The 24051-nt window shown below is 46.2% G+C and overlaps 1 protein-coding gene across 1 annotated transcript in view; it reads right to left on the bottom strand.

Annotated features, from left to right (window-relative positions):
• The window catches only part of GALNT13 (polypeptide N-acetylgalactosaminyltransferase 13), a 77153-nt gene that overhangs the window by 22135 nt on the left and 30967 nt on the right, over positions 1-24051 (bottom strand). Inside the window, exons 4-9 of the mRNA XM_042827237.1 lie at positions 23518-23686; positions 13782-13948; positions 12541-12748; positions 11842-12012; positions 5569-5686; positions 151-331 (exon numbers count right to left, since the gene is read on the bottom strand). Coding sequence (XP_042683171.1) covers positions 151-331; positions 5569-5686; positions 11842-12012; positions 12541-12748; positions 13782-13948; positions 23518-23686 — 1014 coding nt within the window. The remainder of the gene's footprint in view (positions 1-150; positions 332-5568; positions 5687-11841; positions 12013-12540; positions 12749-13781; positions 13949-23517; positions 23687-24051) is intronic.

Raw genomic sequence — 24051 nt, 5'->3', positions numbered from 1 at the left:
GAAGGCTGAAATTTAGTATTCAAGTTAATACCTCTGAATTTGAAAATGAGCTCAAAGAAGAATGCATTAAACATCTGTGACTGTAGTACTCAACTCTCCACTCAAGTCATGTTAAACATCACCCCAAGGATTCAGAAACTAATTTCTTACCTGGGGATATTATGTAGAAGAAGTCTTTAAACTCATCCATCCAGACCTCTGCCAGCCTCCTGTTGTTCTTGTTGATGACATGTCCTGTGCCACCAGGAAAGGTGTAAGGGGTTGCTTTACGGAAGACATGGCCAACGTGTGAGCATGTGACAATCTCAAGGGAGCCACCACACTGCCAAACCTGAAACGAAAACGCGCAGAAAAGGTTGACTAAAGCCAGCACAAAAGGTGAAAAGCTTACAGCAGGAAGAACTCTGATAGGTTAGCAGCTACCTGCTCATTTATTTCCCCAGGTCACAATTCAACCGGGAATTTCAAACTCAAGTTTAAGGGGAACAGTAGGGACATAATTCCTGAGAGCAATGGAAGCACACAGACCTTAACCACAAAGTGAAAACTTGTGTGAATGGCAAAACTGGTTGTGTGATCTTATTACATACATACGTACAAACCACTGCCTCAGAAAGGAGTAACCCTGTACTATGTTTCCAAGCATAGGGTTTGAATGCTAACCATGTATTTGAGTTTTGAAGGAATACATAATATTCAAAGAAACAAAGAAGAACTTTTACAATCTATCTACCCACATCTGTAGCTTTTAAAGCAGAATCGAGTCCACGACCACACTAGTGAAGGCACAGCAGACTGTGGTTAATATTGAACAAGCAGCACTGGCACCTCAAACATCACAGATATCCCCAAATCTACACTCTGAGCAAGCTTAGTGCCTTCAATATGTCTGCACCAGTATGAACAATCCTTTAATCCTGAGCTAGGCATCCTGCTGGTAAACGAGGTACCATTCTTCTGGCAGCTCAGTAGTCTTGGTGTGATGTACATCAGCTGCTGCACTCCCTGCAATCTGCTGCCTCTCTGGGTGCTGGGAAGAACTAGAAAAGGAACCAGCAGAGGTTCCAGGTCCTACTGGACAGAACTAGAGGCAGCTGACTCCAGATGTGTACAGAAATAAATGAGGATTCCCAAGGGATGTTTATGGGGCTACCCAACTTTCTGTTTCTGGTTGGCTGTTCTGACAGTGGTGATTCCTTGAAGCTCTCCCTACACCGGGGCTCACTGACAAGTTTTGGCACCAACAAAGGTACCACCAGCTTGCCCAGCTTGTTACCCAGGCTCATCCCCTCTTTGCAGTGGTCTCCTGCTGAGCAGGGAGCAGGGCTAAAACTCACAATACCTCTTCCTAATAAGAAGCAGGGCTTAAGAATCCTTTGGTGTCTTAAGATCACTGGTACAGCCTTGTAATTAGAGCTCCTCGACACAGACATAACAGTTACCATAGAAACTTAATGCAGATTTTATTTAATTAGGACTAGATCCTTTTATATGATTTCATTAGTATGCTAAGTGATGTACTCTGTTGGGATGAGCAACGACAACATCAAAATATTCTGGTGTTTAACATCTTGTGTTTTGCAGCTCAGTGACAACCAGTCAGCTCAGGTGAAACTTCAGGTCGGTGGGTGCAGCAAGAAGAGAACACTTATTAAACCCAAAATATGCACTGCTGATGTATTTACACAGCAACACAGCAGCAATCCCCCACACAGGACAGCAGTGAACACAAACAGTTTGAGGGGTATTTTAACCTCTGTCAGTGCTGTGATCAGTGCTCTCACAGCTTCACCCCAACCCTCCTTCCTGGCAGGAGGTTCCTCCCATACTAACACTTTTATATGTGTGTTCTGCACATTTTTAAGTGTATTTTTGGCTGCCCTTGTTACAAGCTGCTAGCTACTGCAGTTGTCATAGGAATACAGATAAACCTGCACACTGCTCAGAAGGGCTTTAATTTTTTCAGCGTTACAAGAAAAAAAACCAACCAGAAAAGCCTACAACAAAACCAAGTTTCCTGAATGCTCACTGCTAAAATGACTCCTTTCCCCAGGCTCAGAGTGGCTAGAGCTTGCAGGATCACATTGATTTGGCACAGACAAGCATGCAACAGCATACAATTAATCACACTTCACTGCAAGCTCCTATTTGCCAAGATAATTTATCCCATTTTAAGTATTGGCATTAATTATTTAAAACTACCTTTTGATCTCAGACTTTTGGCAGTCATTCCCATTACTGCACAAAAGGAGTGCATTAAACTCCATCCCGTTTCTGCACAGCCCACCTTTGAGATCCTTTGCCCCTTCTGTCATTTTTGTACGCTCAGGTAAAGCCACTTCCCACCCGCCCATCATAAATGCAGGAAGCTAATAATGATCAATTTGTATGCAGATAAAAATAACGCATTAAAATGAGCAGAAAAAATACTCATGCAGGTTAGCTGATGGGTCGTTTTGGGTGGCTCTGCACTTGTGGTTATTGCAAGGAAATGGCTCTCCCAGGAGCCAGGCAATCTCCTTTTGTGACAGGATATGTAAAACTAAGTCCAAATGAGATAGACAGCTTCTTAGAGCTTGGATTAACATAAAACTAAAGTTTCAGGCTGGAGAGATTTAAGGCATTTGGTTTTGTTGTTTATATGTTAATGACTTTGTTTACAGCATTTTAGAAATATTTACTTCCATAAAAGATTGCTCTTTTTAGTATACACTACCTAATGTGTGTTTATGGATGGTGGCATTAGATCAAAGCTCTCTTGCATTCCCACAGGTTGAAAGTGTGCTGGAATATCCCCAGTGACTGCTGCAACCAGAAAGTTAACACTTCAGCCTGAGTATGTTAAATGAGTTGAAGTTGCTGGCTGCTGCGCAGTGGTGCATAAGGGAGAGTTAAGAAATACCTCTAATGTCAACCCACAAACCTCCACACTGAAACTGAGTTGGCATACCTTGGATATTTTCCCCCATACCTCTACAGAGGTGCATTTTCAGTCTGTCTGTGAGGAGATTGGAGCCAAAGGACCATTAAGGCTGGAGGAGAGCTCTCAGATCCCCAACCCCCCCCACCCCCCCATGCCCACTGCCCACGTCCCTCAGTGCCACATCCCCACAGCTCTGGGACACCCCCAGGGATGGTGACCCCCACTCCTTGGGCAGCTGTGCCACTGCCTGACTGCTCTCTGGAGAAGAGATTTCTGCTGCTGCTATCCAATAGGAACCTCTCCTGGTGCAACTCGAGGCCATTGCCTCTCATCCCATCACTGGTTACCCAGGGCTTTATACATCCCAACAGCACTCAGACCACAAAAACTCACTTCCAATGTCACTGCACTCTCAAAGGTAAGACAATCCTACATGCATGTGACCCCTCCAGCCCTACAGAGTCACATCCCATTGTGCCCATAACAGCACAGCACCAGTCTCCCTGCCATCCAAACCAACAAACATGCTAAGCCTGCTTACCAAACCACAGCCAAACATGCTCCCATCCCTGTAATTCTGCAGCCAGAAGAAGAGCTCTCCCATACCAGCAGGCTGAACACTGGCTGCTGCTGGTCCCTTGTCCATTCTGGAGGCAGAGCACTGCACTGGGTACAAGCAGCTATACAGAAGGCTATGGGGAGACCTCATTGTGGCCTTGAAGGGAGCATAGAAACAGGAGGGGGAACGGCTGTTTGTGAGGGTGGACAGTGATAAGACAAGGGGAACGGTTTTAAACTGAGACAGGGGAGGTTTAGGTTGGATATCAGGAGGAAGTTTTTCCACATGCAGGGTGGTGACCACAATGATCATCTAATTTCAACTTCCCTGCTAACCATCTAACCAATCTCCCTCATTGATCAAGCCCAACTGATGCACTGGGTTTCTTTAAAGAGAAAGGCTCTAGCCATATATCTCCATACCACTGGTTAAAGGTTTTTGTTGACTTTTTTTTTTTAATAAAAATGCATATGTATATAAAGAAGTTTTGTTATGTGTATACATTAACTCTATTAAATATTTCCCATGCAGCTCAGCAGGCTGGACACCCACACATGCTCCAAGCACAGCTTGGCCTCCACTCCAATCCTACACAACCTCCCAGCTCTGCAAACATGTTTGTTCTCCTCTCTGAGTGCTTTCCCAGCCCGTAATGCTCCCTGAGCTCAGTGGGAACCCTCCTGCAGATGCAGGATGGTGCTCTGCAGCACAGTGCACACGGAGCTGCGTGGGGCAGCCGTGCCACCAGGGCTCAATGTTTTACACTGCAATTGTGGTGCTCTTCCTCAGAAACATATTTCAGACTGTCTGCTAAAAGAATGCAACAGCCCCAAGCTGGTTCTGGGAAGGATTTTTTCTATGCACCAAGGAAATGAAGTGACAGCAAATTGCTGCAGGATTCCTCCAGTCGGGGTTGAATGCACATCTCTGCCCTTCACCATTTCGGTGAACAAGGTGAGCTTCACAGTGATGCTCAGCAAAAAGGGCAGCAGCACCAACCCACAGCACTAACCCAGGAGAGGCACGTGGCTGATACCCTAAGGCTGTGCTATTCCCTGCTGCAGGGATCTCTTCTAAAAAGACAAGAAACAAACGTGCTGCCTTAAAGGCTTCTGCTGAGCATACGCTTCTACACATGCCTGCATCCCGTGTGCATCCAAGGAACACCTTGGAAGGTTGTGCACCAAGAAAGCTGAAATCGGATTTAAAACGTCAATGCTCAGAGTAAGTCTCTCTACCTCTCCATTTTACTGGAAAGTGAATGATGTGTACTTAATAGAAAATGGCCTGAAGATGCTTTCAGGTTCTCAGCTGATCTCCTCTAGAAATATCTGCTTGACAGAACCCTTCAAAGCCTGCTCTGTCAATAGAAAACATTCCACCAACCAACCCTCGCTGAAAACGAGAGAGAAAAAATGGAAGAAGAATCTACCTGTGCAGTTCTGCGGGGATAGGACAGGTGTGGCAGGTTTTATTTTGCATACTTACTTCAAGTGCAAAAACTGTGATCCACCACAGGCATTAAAAACCATTCCCAGTATCGTTCCTACAGACTATTCATTGAAGACTCAGTGTTTCAATTTTCCTTTACTCCTAAAGGACAATCACCAAATGCATTTCACTCCATCAGATTCCCTCCTGTCCCAGGCAATGCACCAACCCTCTCCTGCAGGTAGTGCCATCCCATGCAGTGTAAGCATCACGGCCACAACTCACAAGTTCAAGCCAAAATATGCTTTCAGAAACACAGACATCAGTTGTTTTTTAACCTAGACACATTCATACCTTTATGTCAGTTAGCATTTGCACCATCTTGCAGAAAGCCTCACTTTTCCATACAAGGACATATTATTCTAATACATATATATCATCTCAGAAGTGTAAGGTCAAAGTTTCCAAACAGTTACAAAACGTTTCATGCAGTAAAAAGGACCAAATACTGTATTGAGACATCCCCAAATAGCTGCAGCATTACAATTAACCCACGACTTGCATGGCAGCTAAAACACAGCGGCCCTAACCCCAATGTAGGAACTGTTACAGCAAAAGTGTTTGTTGACAGAAAATGAAGGAAAACGGCAATTACCCTAAAAGACATTTCAAGATTCTCTCCACCCCAGATATCCATTCCTGCATCGTAAGATCCTATCTCTTCAAAGTAGTTTCTGTCAATAGAAAATAGGCCACCAGCCATAGTAGGGGTCCTAGTTGAAAACAAACAGAAAAAAAAAAAAAAAAGAAAGGAAAAAGAAAAGAAAAGAAATACCTTTTGAAAGACACTGTGGAATTCATTGCGTGATACTACAGCACACATCTCCTCAGACATTTTGACTATCAATACATTCTACGCACAGCAACTTCAATACAAAACATCACGCGGTTCCCCCGGCTCGCTGCCATGAGTTCAGGAGCACTGCAACAGTAAAGTGGATGGAATTTAGGCACTGCATCCAGAACAGCACTTAAATCCCATCTGAGATGCTTAGAGAAGGGAGTTCAATGCCTTAGCTTTGCCTTAGAGGGAGACTGAATGTGCGGAACATTACTGGGCGTAATCTCTCCCAACAGGATTAGGGATCCTTACAACAGGCAAATCCCATCAGCGTGCAGCTCCTCCTTTAAAGCTCCTCCTGCCCTGCTTCCCCACACCGATGCCTGCTCCAGGCTTTGCAGCACCCAATGCCTACACCAGGGCCAGCAGCAAAGCCCTGTGCTCCCACCCAGCCCTGCACACGCAGGCTGGGAGCTTCTGGGACGCGGCTGTGCTCACAGCACCGGGTGCTCACAGGGCAGCACGGCTCAGGGCATTGCTTTGAGCACTCTGTGCAGTGCTGGGAGAGGCCTCTGCGCCCTGAACCCACACACACCACCGCCACGCAGTGCTGCAGCTGTGGGGCAGCGGCTGAAGGCTGCGTGGCAGAAAAGCATCTGAGGATGCCAAGCCAACAGCCACTGACCGTGAGCAAGCAGGGTGCCAGGTGGCCAAGAAGGCCAACGGCATCCTGGTTGTGTCAGCAGTAGTGTGGCCAGCAGGAGGTGACTGTCCCTCTGGTGAGGCTGCACCTCAGTGCTGCGTTCAGACTTTGGGCCCCAGAAAGACATGGAGGTGCTGGAGCATGTCCAGAGAAGGGCAGTGGAGCTGTGTAAGGTCTGAGCACAGTCCAGTGGAGGGTGCCTGAGGGAGCGGGCATGGGTAACTGTTGAGAAGAGGAGGCTCAGGGCAGACCTCACTGCTCCCTACAAACCCTGAAAGGAGGTTGGACTGCGAGGGAGGAGAGGGTTCAGCCTCCCCACAGATAGCAGTGACAGGACAAGAGGATTCCACATTGCACCAGGGGAGGGTAGAGTGGGTATGAGGAAGAATTTCTTCTCCGAAGAGCAGCTGGGCACTGGTAGAGCTGCCCATGGAGTGTGGGGGGGTCACCATCCCTGAGGGAGTCCCAGAGCTGTGGGGATGTGGTACTGAAGTACATAGGCAGTGGGCATGGGTGGGCAAGGGATCCCAGAGGTCTTTTCCAATCTTAATGGTTCTGTGATTCTAGGACAAGACAGCACCAGCACCTCTGCCCATCTGAAGTGCAGCTTCCACACTTAATGTTTGGTGATACCCTTATGCAAACACTGCTATCAATCATGCTTCCAGGAATTTTTTTGCAAAACAACAAGTCAATAAGAATGGTTAACGTGCAATTCAGGAAAACTGATTTAACAGAGCTGCCTGCAGTCAGCTGCTATGTGAGCATGGGCAGCCTGCAGCCCCAAGCTTACCAACATTTCCTATTTTCCCCACGTCCCCAGTTCAGCTCAGGTTGCCCAAGGAGGCTGTGGATGCCCCATCCCTGCAGGCATTCAAGGCCAGGCTGGATGTGGCTCTGGGCAGCCTGGGCTGCTGGTTGGTGACCTGCACACAGCAGGGGGTTGGAACTGGGTGAGCATTGTGTTGCTTTGCAACCCAGGCCATTCTAGGATTCTACGGTTCATTCCCGCCTGTTCCACCTGGCCCCAGCACAACCTTGCCTCAGAGCTGAGATGCTACCACTGTAAAATGAGAGAGCTGAAAGAAATTTCTGTGATTGGTTACTTAGTGTATATGTCTATGCGAAACTTATTTAAAATAAAACCAAAAGCAGAGTCAGCACTTGGTTTACTCATAGGTTCAAATGTCTATCATGGATTAGAAGCCACTGTAAAAGCAAAGGAACCACTGTATGCCACAATGTTAAATAACTGAGGTGCAGCAGGCAGAGCTCGTCTTTGCTGAGTAAATTTAATGTTGCATAAACAGAACTGCAGAGCTCTCACTGAAAAACAGCTGAAACAGTAATTTGAGCAAGAAGGAGCATCTCTGCAGATTTTCTCAGTTTTGTGCTTATTAGCTCTGTTTTGCCTACTTGGAGTCTCACTAGCAATACGGTGCTATGATTAATGCTAGCCATCATTCCAACCCACTTCTCATTTTCTTTTGGAGACAGCTCTGCCTTTCCTTTCTGTGACTGTGAGCAGCAAGCAGGATTCCCATTCCCATGCTCGCCCCATTGCCTTCCCATAGGGAAGAGCACAGCAGACAGGTGTTTAAGCCCCACTCTGCTGCACCCCAATGCTCCCAGCACCAGCTCCCAATGCTGCTCAGTCCAGCACCAGCCCACATTACTTGCCCAAGGCAACCCCCTGCAAAGACCTCAGCCCACTGCTGCCCAAAGCACTCACCTCAGCACCTACAGCACCAGCCAGAGCCTAAGAGGACAAATAAAATGAGGTCCTTGATCTTGTGTTCTTTCCTCTTCCTAACCCATTTAATTTAGATTTTTTGGAACTATATACGTATATCTGAGTATTTTTAAGTAGAAGTCTCATCAGTTTTCTGTTCCAAAGCAATTAAAGGCAGATATGGCAATATCCGTAGAAAAGTGCAGTGAGAAGTGCTTTCTGGTTGGGATCCTGCAGCTGTAGGACGAGTTGGTTGCACAGTGACCTCAGCACAGTGTTGCACCACCACTGGCAAATCACAGAAGGAGCACTGAGCTCACCTGGAGACACAGGATGTGTGAGTACTGCTTTGCAGTGGGGAAAGAAGAGCACACCAATGAGAGATTGACTGAGGCCACTGGGTTTAGCACTCCATGAGCATTTACCACTAAACCTGAGAGACCTGTGACCGAGCTGCACTGCCCAGAGCCCTGTGCCAACGTCCTCAGCTCTACCTGTGCAGCCACATGGATTCTGCCCCCAGGCAGCCCAATGGAACAGGAGGCTTTGCACTTCAAGTGACGTGCTTTGCAAAGCCATGGACCAAGTGCACAAACCAGGTGTTACTCCAGTGACAGCATAAGTAACAGCATTTAGAGAATAGGAACAAGACAAAATCTTTGAGGAACTTTAAAACAGCAATGAGCGACAGCAATGGTCCTTTCCAGCTGGTGCTGAAGCATTACAAGAAAAAAGTAAGGGGAAAAGTGCTAGGGGCTGAGGTGTGATGGCCAGCAAAGGAGTAGTGTATGTGGGAGCAGCCATATCAGAACCCATTCTGTCTAAGGCAGGCGTTGCTCATCGGTATGAGAGGCACCTATGAATTCTTACTGTTCTCTTTGCTAGAAATATGACAAACAATCCAACTTTTCTAATAGATTCCATTAAGAAAGTGCTTTTCCAGCCATACTGCACAACAGGGAGATGTAGAAAGTCAGAGTCACTGCATTAATTAACCTTTTCCCATCAATTCCAGAGATTCCTGCAAGGACGGATATTTCAGTGGGCTGAAATACCTGATTTGTGAATTTAAGAGCTTCTTTAATTCCTTAAGCAAACAAACAAGCTGTGCTGCACATCCACTAATTAGAAAGGATCGTGTGCTTTCCCCTGAGGATAACACACGGTCTGTGCTTAACTCCCCCTTGGGATTAATGGTCCCAGTGATGGCCGAAACCCATTCATGCCAACAAGTGATTTCTTAGTGAGCTACTCTGATTTTTCCATTAAAAATTGTATATACAGTAACAATATATGCACAAAAAATACATTTTATATAAAATAATTAAAAGAATCACAGCACAGTTGGGTTGGAAGGGAGCCCTCAGCCCCAGCCCTGCTATGGGCTGGCTGCCCCCCAGCTCAGGCTGCCCAGGGCCCATCCATGGCCTGGGGCACCTGCAGGGATGGGGCACCACGGCTCTGAGCAGTGCCACGGCCTCACTGCACTCACAGGTTGATGATGTCTAATCTGCATTATGGCATTAAACGTAAAAAGTCACAGTAGGAATTTATCATTGTTATTACGACAGGTAAGAATTTGAGTAAAACACTTTTTCTGATTACATGGCTTTTTAGTGTAATAAAACGCAGGACTTGAGTGCAATGATTGCATTACACATACAAGCACATAAGTCACTGATCTTTATGTATTCTGGGCTTATTCCATTGATTGCAAAGAAAGAAAGATGAATGCACACATATTCAATCTTCATGAGATTGAAATAATGTTATAGAACGGGGAAGGCAATGCAAAAAAAATGAAGTCAGCAGCTTGTTCCCAAATGGTTGGTGTGGGTTTGGCTTTTTTTTGGCCTCTCATCTTTAGAACAGACAAGGAGCAGCATTTGCCAAAAGCCTTCTGAACTCAAATGAAATATTCGACTTTTTTCTCGTTGGATGCAGAGTTCACTTTTGTGATTCTGACACCTCAAGACTGATTTACTGCCACAATCTCTTGCATAGCTTTTGATAAGCATTTCCAGATAGTGGCCAGCACTGAAAGCAGCCAATGACTTATTAAATGCCATTTCCCATATGAAGACTGTTACACCTCTTCTCAGTGCTCACCAGCTGCCAGTGTTTCCAGGAGAAATCTCACTGCTGTTTTGCACCAAAAAATCTCCACTGCGTGTTCAGAAAGGGCACCTGTGCCTAAAAGCTAACAGCTTGCATCCCAGGCAGCCCAATTACACCACCTCTAGAGCCACCACCTCCCTCTCAAATACTTGTTACAGGGCTAATTAGAGGATGTGCTGTGTTGTTCATTAACTCCTGACCCTTCACTAACACCCACCTTCACCTGGAGGGCTCCCAAAACACCAGGCAAACACCAGCTACAGCCATCGAGGAAAGGATGAAAAGCTGCCTTGCTTTAATAGGAGTCAGTTACGTGTATGATTCTGGATTAACTTTACGTACTGCTTCCCTTCTGCCCATCTTTCAAAGCTTCCTGTGTCAGCACAGAAGGGCTGGAGCAAAGCCAAGGGTGTTGGAGGAGCAGCCAGCAGTGCCAGCCAGCACAGCGTGGGGCCGTGCAGCTCGTTATGACAATTAACACTGTGAACCTAACACACACTTCAGGCTTAACTGGGTAAGGAACTGGAAAGCAAAGTGGTTCCAGAGATGGTCTGATGAGAAAGAGATGTAAAACACCCAGCACTTCTCTGACCCCAGGCTTTGAAAGAATTACAGTGACAGATTTTGGCCACTGTCAGTCACAGCAGATCCGAAAAGCTTTTCTGTGCCCACCCTCTGCCTTACCTGGAAACTCTGCAAACCTTTGCTGGGAACTGCCATCCCCTGAGCTGCCTCTCTCCTAACCTGCCTGTCACCCACAGTCAGGGGGTTTACAGCACTAGAATTCTTTCCACTTCATCATGTCTCTTTGGACAGGTTTGAAACCATTACATCCACTTATTACAACTTAAAGTTGTTTTTTTTCCATTTTCTTTTTTTTTTAATTTTTCTTTCAGTTCTCATGGAGATGACAGAAGCTACTGGAGCTGAGCAAATAACCCATAGCAAGTAATGTATTCAATCTGCTTGGTTTCAACTTCATTTAGAACTTTTCTCAAGGTTTTGTTACAGACTTTGATTTCAGCAATTAGGAGGAGGAGGTCAGGAAGGCTCAGAGGAACTTAGGATATATTCTTAGATTAGTTTTGACTGGGTGTGCACTGTCATCACTGTTATTTTATAGGCAGTATGTATTTTAAGAAGTGCAGACCATAACCAAATGCTTGCATTAAATGTCCAAAATTTTGCATTTCAGAAATATGCTCTAATATTTGTTTTAAATCATGAGAACAGTAATGTCTGCAAACAAGTTCAACGAGGCTACTTGCAGATAACAAACACAGAAGGAAGCTCAATACTTAGAAAGCAAGTATTATTTTGAATTATTGAATGTTCTAAAGGAAATATTGACAGAGTTTTCTCAGCTCTGATAGTTATCTGATAGTTACACTACAGCATTAAGGACAAGGCAGATGTTGGTGCTTTCTGCCACAGCTATCTGGTGTGTATTCTCCAATACTGCAGCAAAACCTTCAGTATTATCATCTACGTACAGCAAAGCCAAACACCCCAGAACTCCATTTCCCCTCCTTACCTTACAGGCAAGGTTCTGTCCCCCTTCCTCCTGTCCATCTCCCTCTGGGGCACGGGATACCAGCGGAAGTTCAGCTTCCAGTTGAAGCCTCCATAAGTCATATCTGACCCAGCCATGTATTCAAACGTGTCATCACTGATCACGTCGATGATGGGGCACACAACAGTCCTCCTGTGAGGAAAAAAATAAAAGGCATTTGAAAACGAAACTGCTGTTTGAATCCCCCCACTGTTTTATTCTGTGGCTCCTCTGCAGGAAAGCTCTGTTCAGCAGTGCCCTGTGACACGACATGGCATAAACCAGAACCCAGGAAGTTCCATATGAACAGGAAGAAAAACTTCTTAACCTGGATGGTGGCACAGCTGCTCAGATTGGTGAGCAGTCTCCTTCTCTGGAGATATTTGTACCCACTTGGACACTGCATGCAGTGTAGCTGCTGTAGGGAACTCCTGGAGGGGTTGGGCTAGGGGGCTCCAGAGGTCCCTACCAGCCTCTAAGGTTCTGTGGTTCAGTATGTCAGATAGAAATTGTATAGAATCCTTTACCTTCCTGCAAAATTAATCTTTAACAAAATTCTTCTTTTTCAGATCAGTGAATGTTTTTCTGCTTTTTTATTGCTTTAGCAGCACGGTGCTCGAGGGACGGCCCTGAGCCCCAGCTGATGTTGCAAGGATCTGCTGTCCCCCACCCTCCTCTCACCTGTCCTCCCGGATCCTGGCCAGCAATGGCTCCAGCCAGCCACGGGTGCACTCACAGTGTGCATCCAGGAAGGTGACCACCTGCCCCCGGGCAGCTGCAGCCCCCCGCAGCCTTGCACGGATCAGCCCTGACCGCTGCTCCATCCGGAGGATCTTCACTGGGACCTCCAGCTTCTTCACATAGTTCTCCAAGGAGGCCTTCAGAAATTCTGCCAAAGGCAGTAGAAAATAATAATAATAATAATAATAATGAAACCTTACTTGAAGGTGCCGACGTCCTGGTGCTGCTGCCCTGAGCTGAGGTGCCCTACGCCATGAATGGGCTCTGGGCAACCAGAGCTGGGAAGCAGCCAGTCCACACCTGGGACTGTGACATCCCTTCCAACCCAACCCAACCATTCCATGGTTCTGTGGCCTTTAAGGTCTCTTCCAAGCCTTCTATGTCTCTGTGGCCTTTAAGGTCCCTTGCAACACAACGATTCTATGGTTTGATTATCTTTAAGGTCCCTTCCAACCCAACTGCTCTGTTGTTCTGTTACAGCTAGGTTCAGCAACTCCTGAGGGCTCCAAATGCAGCTGCAGAACATACGTGTCATGCTCTGCCCTGCCAGGGACCAACACTGGCACAGGGCAGGAAACTCCTCCTGACACGCGTGGAGTTGTTTTGAAGAGCAAGAGCAGAGCTACAGAGGCTCATGCTGCAACTTAGCTCTGTGCAGCCACAAAGCACACATCCATGAGTGCACCTCAGGAAAACATCACAGAGATAAAAGGATCTTCAAGTAAGTCACAGTCTGTTTTCCAGTAATAAATCAGCAACCAGTATTGGGTGTAAAATGATTACACTTCTGCTCATTCACAAATGGCTTAATATGACTACAGCTATTTCTGATAAATTGCACTGTTTGGGCCCTCTAGGACCAGCCTTTGGGCACAGAGAAGTAACAAGCCTGTATGTTTTCTGAAGCAGGGAAAACCAGGACAATGACTACAGTGAAGTTAGTGCTACATGGAGCAAAAGTAAAGGATGGCTTGGCTTGCACCCTCCTTCCACTGAATGGTTGCAACTGGATGTTACATTTGGCTGCACCGGGGAAAACCTCTCATCGTCCCATCCATCCCAGCTATGGGATATGATCCCATTAGGGAATGGAGCAAAAGAGAGACCGGGGAAGGGATTCTGCCTTGTGCAATGACCAAGCACAGCACAAAGGGCTGCTGACCGTTTCCTGCAGCACCCACCCCTCTCGCTGGCATCGTCCACCAGGATGATCTCGGCAAGCAGGCGGCGCGGGGAGCGGGCGACCACGCTGTGCACAGTGCGCAGCAGGGTGCTCCAGGCCTCGTTGTGGAACACGATGACCACACTGGTGTTTGGGAGCTCGTCAGGGTACACTTTGGTCTTGCACCTGCCAAAAGAAGTACAGGAGAAAGAAAAAGTGAATCTAGAAGATCCCTAATGAGTTCTACGGACAGGAAGGTCGGAAGGAATCTTCATACGCGTGAATTCTTTAGGAGGAGCTCCTCCAGTACATCAAACCTCTCTGTTAAGAGACAGGAAAACAAACGATCCAGGTCTCTGCAGCAAAGTCAGCTTGCCCATATGGTTTCTTTCATAAGCATTATCTACTATAACAAAACTCACTTTAATCTCTTCTTCTGAATCACTGCCATTAAAAAAGTACGTGAAATCGTGATCACAGCTTTCAAAATGCAAGGTGAGGTGATAATACAGAACACTGAACAGCACTGCATTCTGCAGAACAGGCAAAAGGTTCACAAGATAGTCACTGAACACCAGATCTGACTGCAGAAAGTATGGTGTTAATAGAAACCATACATACACAGGCATGTGTATGAACACATGTATAAATATTCGCACGCACAGAGCTACGTAATGGCCTTCACATCATTTGGATGGAGACCACCATTCAGGTCTGCTGGTCACCATCCCACCTTTCTAACTTCAGCAACCTTTCCGCATCTAGACATCGTGATGTGGATTCAGAGTTCACACAGAAAAAGTTCATCACTTGTAATCAGAGTCAGTTGTGACAGAACAAGGGGAAATGGCTTCAAGCTGAAAGAGGGTAGATTTAGGCTAGATAAAAGGAAAAAGTCTTTTACAGTGAGGGTGGTGAGGCACTGGAATAGGTTGCTCAGAGATGTGGTGGATGCCCCATCCCTGGAGACTTTCAAGGTAAGGCTGGACCAGGACCTGGGCAACCTGACCTAGCTGTGCATTGCAGTGGAGCTGGACTAGGTGACCTATACAGGTCTCTTCCAATTCTAAGGATTCTATGATTCTGTGATCATCCGTGACAACAGAGGTGCCTAAAAGAGCAAAAGCTCAGCAGAACAGTGTGTCCAAAATCAGACATTCTGAACTGATTTAATTCCAAGGCACACTGAATGGGTATATACAAAGCTGGCATAAATTCTGCTTGTCCCACAATTCACAACAATCGCTTGAATTATATTTAGAACAGACTCAATTTTGAAAACTGGGAGAGAGCTGCTCCATGGGATTGTTTACAAACGTCCAGACACGTGCATTAGCAGCTAAAGGCCAGGACACAAAGGGGCAGGCACTAACTTTGATCACAGAATCATGCAATCTCCTGAGTAGGAAGGGACCCACGAACTGTCAAGTCCTTCTCTGGCAGCCCTGGCTCCGCTCACAGCAACAGACCCTGCTGCTCATCCCCTCCTTAGCATCCCAGACACTTCCACGCTGGGATTATCCCCTCTGGGGGAGGATTATTCAATTTCCAAATGACTTCATTCTGCTGCTTGGCTATGTATAGTTACTCGGGTACCTCAAGCAATGAACTGGGATTTGCTGATATCTGGTCCGCTCATCAGAGACCAAATTAAATCTATTCACTCTGCTTAATTTGGGTCATTTGATTTCAGTAGAAAATGTAAATGCATGTACTTTGTCTATATTATGGTATTAAATCCATATTTCAGTAGATTACTGCAGTGCTCAGCCCACCCAGAGGAGCATTTAGTCTGCTCCGGGTGGCAAACTGGGCCCCATGCTGACTTCCACCCCACAGCATGCAGTCATCAAATCTGAAAGGTGCTCTCAGAGGAGCAGTTCTACAAGAAGCTCAACTTTCCTCAGCTTTCTGGGAGGTTCTGGAAACAGGCCTGCAAAAGTAAAGGGCTGGCTGTGCAAAGGGGAGGCCAAGAGCATGGCATCACCTAAGCAGCAACACTGTGCACAAAGATAAAATTGGGGATTGTCTACATTTGTGCTTTAGCTATCACTAATGTTTTGGTATGCTTCTTGAGCTCAAGGGATAGTTCATGTTGCATTTTATTTCTCACAGAATATTCACAGAAACATGGAATGGTTTGGGATGGCAGTGACCTGAAAGACCATAGAACCACAGAATGGTTGGGTTGGAAGGGAGCTTGAAGTTCATGCAACTATAGAATGATTGAGTTGGAAGAGGCCTTAAAAAGCACAGAACCATAGAATGGTTGGGCTGGAAGGGGCCTTAACCATCACAGAGCCATGGAATGGCTGGGCTGGAAGGAGCCCACCCTTGCTGTAGGCTGGCTGCCTCTACAAGCTCAGGCTGCCCACAGCCTCTCTCCTTGAAAAGAAGTGACCTAAGGATCAAATTTTAAATGAGCAGCTGCTCTGGAGCAGACAAACCGCACAGGCACAAAGTCATTAGTGCGTGCTAATTGATGAGTGTAACAGAGGTGATTCCTGTACTGGCTGCTGGGATGACCTCAGTCCACAAGCACCGGTCCCACGGTGAGAACATTCACTGCCTGGATTCAATAACTCCATGAGCTCGCTGACCTGTTGGCTACCTAACACTTGCAAGCTGCTCACGTATCTCCCATGGAGGCAACGCGCTGCTCCCTGGATCCTATGCCAGCACTCAGCTCTGGAAGCTAAACAAGACGTCAGTACTGCTTCAGCCATGCATCATGTGTGTAATCTCCATCACAGCACCGCTCACCTGGAAGTGTTTGTAACCACACAGAAGATAACATCTTCACTGCAACCACTGCACTGACACACACTGCACTTTTTCTGCTTCAGGAACACACACCTTGCTGAAGGAGAGGTAAAGGTAAGCCATGCACTGCCCACACAGCCATCAGATCCGAGGACTGCCACTCCACCACCTCAAAACTCCTCACAACGCACACCAGTTGTTAACAATGATCAATGTTAACTGATGCTGGCATGCTGGCAAGACTTCCCCAGAAACACTGGTTTTCCTTCTGCACTCATCAGATGTTACTTTATAAATACACATGAAGTAAATACAGCTGTTTAAATGCAGGAAAAACACATTTTCCAAGATCAGTAATATGGAAACAGTGAGACTATTTACCATCCTTCCCGTTGGCTGTGTGCAAATTGCACGAACATGAAGGGCTGTGCTGTGATTTTTCTCTTCCAGAATTATATTGAGGCTCTCAGGAAAGAAAATCAAGGCAGAAAATCATGCAGGAAGGCAAAACACTTGGAGGGAAAATGAGAACGTAACCAGTAAGTAGAATTTATTATGCAGTATTTGTGATACGGTGCATTAGGGAACATAAAGAACTGTGTTAAATAGATGTAGTTTATATGAGCTGGGGGATTTTGATGATTATTTAGTCATTACCCACTATTACCTTGCATTACTGAGAATATAAAGATGGAAACGCATAGAAAAGGCTGCATGTTGGTGCAATCCTGGATGTGTTTTCTAGAAGCTGCACTTTGGAGCACCACTGGCCACCTGCAGTCAGCAGTGCTTTGTTTCTATGTAAGTGATAACGTTTGTGCTCAGAGAATCCTGCTGTCTGAAACACAGTTCTGTCTTGTATACTGTATATAAGACCTGCTATAAGGAAATGCATGGTACAACATTCTGAGCAGGAGAAAAGCTCATTGGAGCAGCTGCATAAAACAAGAGACTTGATTTAGGTCTAATTTGTCATCTCTCCCCACTGCAAACCCTACCTCTGCCACCTGCCCCATCACTTCAGCACACACCTGTTGGAGCTCTGCTTCAATACATTCACTTCAACTGCCCCAGCTCCTGTTTTAAAACTGAAATTAATGCAAACGAACGGCAAATAGAAAATAATTGAAAAGGAATTTATTTCACTTAGAGTGCCAGGACTGCAGCCACGCTGTCTCACTGACTTTTACTGTATCAATAAGTCCCAGCGCCAATCAATTTTTACAGCCAGCAGATGAAGGATGTGAAGATGCATGAAAATTGTTTTCCGGTGTTTCATTACAGAGTACAAGCAGGTTTGTACTTGGTAGGAGCAACCCTTCACTCATCCGTCCAGCTATCAGTGCTCATAAAGCTCCAGGTACAGCCCTGAATATCAAATATTCCTCTGGGATTTTCCATCCAAACTCTGCTTTGAGATCTTAAAAATCACTTCCCAAGTTGTTTACTGAATGCTCATAGTTATTTTCACGTTGAGGAAGGCCGCAATTACACAACACAGCAATATTAAAAGCAAAGAACCTGCAGTCAATACTGCAGATCCGCCATCCTGAGCCTTCCAGCAGACAGCTCAGGGGATTTTCACCTTAACTCCAAGTGGAAGCATCAATACCCCCACAAACCTGAACACAGCACCAGGCATGCAGCTTAATTCAGGACAAACCTGTAACGGAGCTCACAACTCTTCAGATAAGGTTTTCCTGGACAGCTTTTCATCATTAGTTTTGCTCCATTTCCAGTGCTGTTTTTTATGATAGCATTGCTGCATCTTCTCCATTTTACAATACCAGGCTAACCTCCTCAACCTTCCATTACTTTTCGATGTATCCTTCAAAGTATTTTAGCAAGTATTAACTCTGTATCCCCAAATCTCTTGCTCACACCTGCAGTACAGGAAACAAGACACCACTGTGTCTGTCCCAAAATGCCTGGTGGAGCAGACATATCCTGATGCTAATGCTCTTTATAAGGCTCTCTTGGAGCTCTCACTAACAAAGGGAACTCTCTCTGCATGCCATCAAAGCACAGGAGTCAGTGGGGTGGGACAGCAGCCCACAGAGACATGGCTGAGCATCACACCTGCCCTTACCAGATGGGCACAGCCTCATTGAGGCCAGATGCTCGTTGGGATGCAGCTGCAGCTTCTGCCACCTGCCCAGGGCAGACCCTTGAGTTCTGGTTGCAGTTAGTATGGGATCTATGTTGCTCTAGTCCTACAGCAACCCCTTTTCTGGACATAACTGACAGCACCGTAAGCAGTGTTGTTCCATCATGAAGCAGTTATTAAGGAAGCATATATAAAGAAGCCAGGACAGCCACCCCCACACAGCCAAGAGGTGGCACAGCCCTGCTCTTGGCCACCAGTAAGCACCAAACCTGGCCAGCACTTAGCCAAGCCCAGGGTACCTTCCCTTCTCTCCAGCAGCACTTCTGCCCTTTTGGTACAGAGAAGTTTCCCCCATTTCCAGAGGAACAACAGCAAGCCACTAGGATTTAACCCTGCAGTACAAACACAGCCCTGCTGAGCACTCACACTTTCTCCTTCTCCTCCTGCATGTGGTTGTTTTGCTGCTGGTGCCTGACCCGAATTGCCTCCCCTTGTGCCTGTGTTCTGTCACACAGAGCAGGCTCTGTTTGGCACACATGTAACATCCTCGTCTCTGCACTGCTCACTCCGTGCCAAGACCACAAACAACTGGCTGTCACTGTGATAAAGTAATTGGAGGAGCAGCATTTTCCACTAAGCAATAACAATGCAAAGCCAAACAAAGCAAAGCTCTGGTCTTGCATGGCTCTAGGAACAACCCAAAGTCCACCTGTGAGAAGTGCTCCAGCAGCCTGAGCACACCTGGCAGAGCTCAGAGGTCCCCCTGCATCCCTCATCTCCTATGAGCGCTATGGCACCGCAGCATCTTTAAATTCAGCAGCAATCCCATGCATAAGGACCTCACAGAGGCCACAGCTGCTTTGGAAGCGTGAGGGGCTGTGAGCTCAGCAATTTGGAAGAAGCTGATGGGACTGCAGGGGCTGTAGGCACCTCCTGAGGCACTGCTGCTAATCTGACACCAGGAATTGCCTTCCATGTTGTGCAGATTACCCATGGGCACCTTTCCTCCCTGCAGGCGGTCACCCAGGTAATTCTCCCTCCACATACACAAGGCAAAATAATTCCTAATGTGTCATTCACATTTTCTAGCTGAAAGCACTGATTAATTTCTCTCTGACCTTCCTTGTTTAAGGATGGTTTAGAATTTCTCTATGCATAACTTTATAAGCACAGTAAAATATTTAAAAACAAGTTAGCTTTTACTGATAGGAAGCTGCAAGCAGGTAAAACCTGAACACACTTCAGTGACCACTTTGAGCTGGAAGAAGAAATAAGGCAACACTTCATGGCATGAGACAAATGGACTAGATGAGACCATCAGAAATCAAAATAATTGGCTCTCCGTTCTCAGGGCTGAACTGGATGCTCCCTGCCCAGGCACAGGGCTGGAGGCACTGAAGGACTTCAGGCAGCAATGGCTGCTCCTTCTTTGTCCAGAGTCCCTTCCCTGCTCTGAGCACATACAACAGCCAAGGCTTTGGACTTGAAGAAGGCAGCACAAAACCATAGCACTGCACTCAAGCCAGACTTACAATTAAGAAAAAGTTGAAGCTAAGCAAGATGACAGTGAAAGCATTGCTTCTGCTTCTCATGTTTGTACCAAGCTCTTTCTAAGAGGCCTCCTAGACATGCAATGACCACATCTAGACCATGTTTGGACAAACCCAACACCAAGTGACCACCAGATCTGCATTGTAGTAAGTGCCAGAGCAGCAGCTGAGCACCTTCAGTCCTTGAGAAGTGTGCTTACTGCTTATTATGACTACTGCCTCAGATTTAATAACGGATTCTCTTACCTTCATCTGAAGTGGCATCGTTGGGCTAAGTCCCTTCATACTCCCAGGCATCCATAAGTCGCAGGCAACAAGGCCAGCCAGATCCGAGCACGGCTGTCAAGGATAACCCCCAGAAGAGCTTCTGACAGCATAAAGATTACCCATGCAGGTATTTGACAGCTCACAGCCCTGCCCACTCTGCTGGATTCTATGCAGCACCTCTGACACAGTTGTTACCGATAACAGGCACAAATTCTGCAGGACTGCTGCTTTTACAAAAGCTTCTCCAGAGCAGAAAAATAAAAGCCTCTTTCTTATGTGAGCTGTTTCTGATTAGAATATGCACGCTTGTAAGCAGAGACACAGCACAACAGCTGACTTCAACCTAAATTTCCATGATAAGGAAATCTGATTATAAAGGCTTAACAATTTGCAGAATAGCACTGGCAACTTATTCTTTCAGAAAAGACTGAAGACAGATTTCCCTACACTGGGGAATATGTTTAGAAACAAAATTACACATTTCTACATTTAATTCGACTGCTCATAATTAGACATTGATTAACACCTTCGGGCTGGCCATTACCAGCACAACTCAGGCTGTGGGCTGAGATTCCTTGGCATAGTGGGAAGCAAGAGACACAGCCTGAGTGCTGCTGAGCTCATCAGCACCAGGCAGCACGGCAAGCCCTGCCAGAAAACTCCCTGGCTCTGAAAGAAACATGCAAGAACACACAAGGCTCAGCCACCCACATACTGCAGCACACCTCCAACCCCTGGCAATACAGCAGGTGCTGCTGTTGCATACTGAATGCATTAGCCCTAAAACTCATAGAATCGTAGGGTTGCAAAGGAGCACAATGCTCATCCAGTTCCAACCCCCTGCTACGTGCAGGGTCACCAACCAGGCTGCCCAGAGCCACATCCAGCCTGGCCTTGAAAAACTGTATTCTTCCCTAAGAGCAAAGCATTATAAATAGGCACTTGGAACAGTTTAATCCTCCTTAAAGACAGGACGTGCAATTGTAATGAAAGAATCTCAGAAGAGAAAAACAAAAAGATGCTTTTTTTTTTTGAAATCCCAAAATACTTTGTCTTTTCAATGCAGATTGAGTGTGAAAGCTTTTCTCATAAAAGAAATGCACACAGGCACATTTGTCTCAGCACTACATAGCTCATCTCCCTCAGACCAAGCACATCCATTCACTGAGATGAACACTTTACCTATTTGCTCATTATTCCTTCTCTTTTCAACTATCACTCACAGGGGGAGGATGCAGCTTTTGAAGCCCACCAAGCAGTCCCTTCTTGGTTCCTTCCTGCACAGGGAAGCGCAGGCAACAAGGAGCAAAGCAGCAATAAATAGTAAAGCCTTCCTGGTGCTTCTGCTGCACACAGTGCATCTCTGCTGGCAAAAATGTTAGGTGCTGTTCTATTGAAAATGAGCATCACCAGGTTACAAATGGTCATGCACTGGAGAAGCAACAACTGCTCATGTTGCTTGTGAACTAGGCATGGTTTTTAAGGAACAATTATGCTATTTGAAGACACTTACAAATAAAATGGGTGGGAGGGACGTAGTATTTGTTTGATTTAAAATTTCATAGGGACCTGAAGAATCTAATTGGAAAGAAATCACAATAAGCAAGATTCCAGCTAAGTGACAATTCTGCTTAAAAAGTAGAAGAAATGGAAAATTTTAGAGTATCTGGCAACTTGCCTACATTTAGATCAGCTCATATTTTCCTACATTTGCATTTCTTGCAAGCTGCAGCAACTATAATGCTAGGATACAAAATCATCCTTGGGGCCCTAGGCAGTCTGGTTTGGTATTAAATGTGGAGGTTGGTGGCCCTGCCTGTGGCAGGGGCGTTGGAGCTTCATGATCCTTGAGGTCCCTTCCAACCCAAGCCATTCTGTGATTCTATGACCCTTAAAGAGCTGTGCAAAAACAGGAAACATATGGGGTTTTTCTGATCTATAGCTCTGCCTTCCAGTTCTCCTAAATCTGCCGACGCTCAGGTGCATCAACCCATTGCTGAGCCCACCCTAAGGAACTCCGAGAGCAGGAAGAAACCCACCAGCACTGCAGAGCTGGGAGATGGACAGCAGGGCAGCACAGTCAGTGCCACCCAGCTGCCAGCACAGGTGCCTGAGGACAGATCAGTTATTCACTGCCTTGTTCACCTGCTCAGAGAGCAGCTGCTGTGTAGAACCTCTAATCTTTCTGCTCCCATCACACTGAAAACACATCAGTGCCTTTAGCAGCTGGGTTTCTGCGTCTTGCCGTTAGCATCTCTAGTCAAAAGAAGGCATGGTATGGATGTCAGCAATTCAGCAACAGGCATCAGTATTCAGTGCCACAGCCTGTAACTGCACCAAACCACTCTGGTTTAAGTTGCTGTGCAACCAGGCAGGGCAGAAGTGCCAAAAATGGGAGTTATGTGGAGAGGTCACCTCTGAGCATCCTTCCATGAATGGCAGATGCCCAGAAGGTGGGGAGCCAGCAGCAGTCACAAACAGGGTATCAGAAGTTATCAGATTTAAATGAATAAGCAGACTTTAAAGTTTTCCCATTTAAACAAGTGCAAAGTGTTCTGAAAAAGATTCTTTAAAATGTGATTATCCTAGAAAAGCCTACAGGCAGAACTAATAGGAAGTCACACAGTGCAGGACAACTTCAGGCACTGGTAGCATTGTCTTCTTGTCAGAATTAACATGTCAACTTTTCAATGCCAATGGCTTAATTACAAAAAACTACAAAATCAACAATGGTGGGATTTTTTTTTTTAATCACTTTAACAGCTTAAAGTTTTCCAGGAGAAAAAAAAAGTAATAACAAAGTATTGCAGGTGACATGACAAACCAGACAGCATTTTGTTACGTGCCACAGTGAAAGTCGACAATTTTCATCAGTTCACAAAATAAACTGCACATCTGTGAAGCAGTAACTCTTTGCCTCAGCGTGTGTTACAAGAAGCCAAACCTAGAGCTGGTAAGCCCCAGATAAGCAGGCTGCAACCAGAGCCCAGCAATGCACCCGGAGCCCAAGGAGGATTTGCCTGCAGCCAGCCCACAGCCCCTGCAGCAGAGCCCCGAGCAGCACTCACCCATCCAGCCTCACGTCTGGCAAGCTTCTGTTCAGAGCAATCAGGTCACTGGCCATAAGGTTAAACTGGTTGATTTTAAACAGCTCTTTCATCTTCTCCTGGTCGTCTTTTGGGATGAGCACCGCCTTCCCCATCTCACCGGGTCCTTCCTGGTTTCTGGAAATGACAGCTGCAACACAAGACAGCAAGAGGGCAACTTTGAACGCTGGGGTGTCTTTGAGCATTTGCAGCTTTCAGCTGGAATCACAGTGACAGTGCATGAATGCTCCTGAGAGACTCACATAAGGATTAAAACCCAGCACCAGGTTCTCAGGGAGATCCTGCAAGCCAAGGTCTAGGCAACATTTGTATAGCTGTTGAAAGAATTTGAACAGCACGTGAATTAAATCGCTCTGACCTATTTCTTTTGCTGTTAATTTATTCCCAACTGAACGGCACATGGCATTATAAACCTGTCCTTTAAAAAACAAACACCCCTTCAACCCTGCAAAAGGCAGTCATCCTCAGAAACACAGTCTAGACACACTTGCTAGA

The sequence above is a fragment of the Centrocercus urophasianus genome, unplaced genomic scaffold (genome assembly GCF_019232065.1).
Source record: "Centrocercus urophasianus isolate 14NV4802_14NV808 unplaced genomic scaffold, USGS_Curo_1.0 seq_28, whole genome shotgun sequence".
Lineage (NCBI taxonomy): Eukaryota > Metazoa > Chordata > Aves > Galliformes > Phasianidae > Centrocercus > Centrocercus urophasianus.
This window is presented reverse-complemented; position numbering and strand designations above follow the sequence as displayed.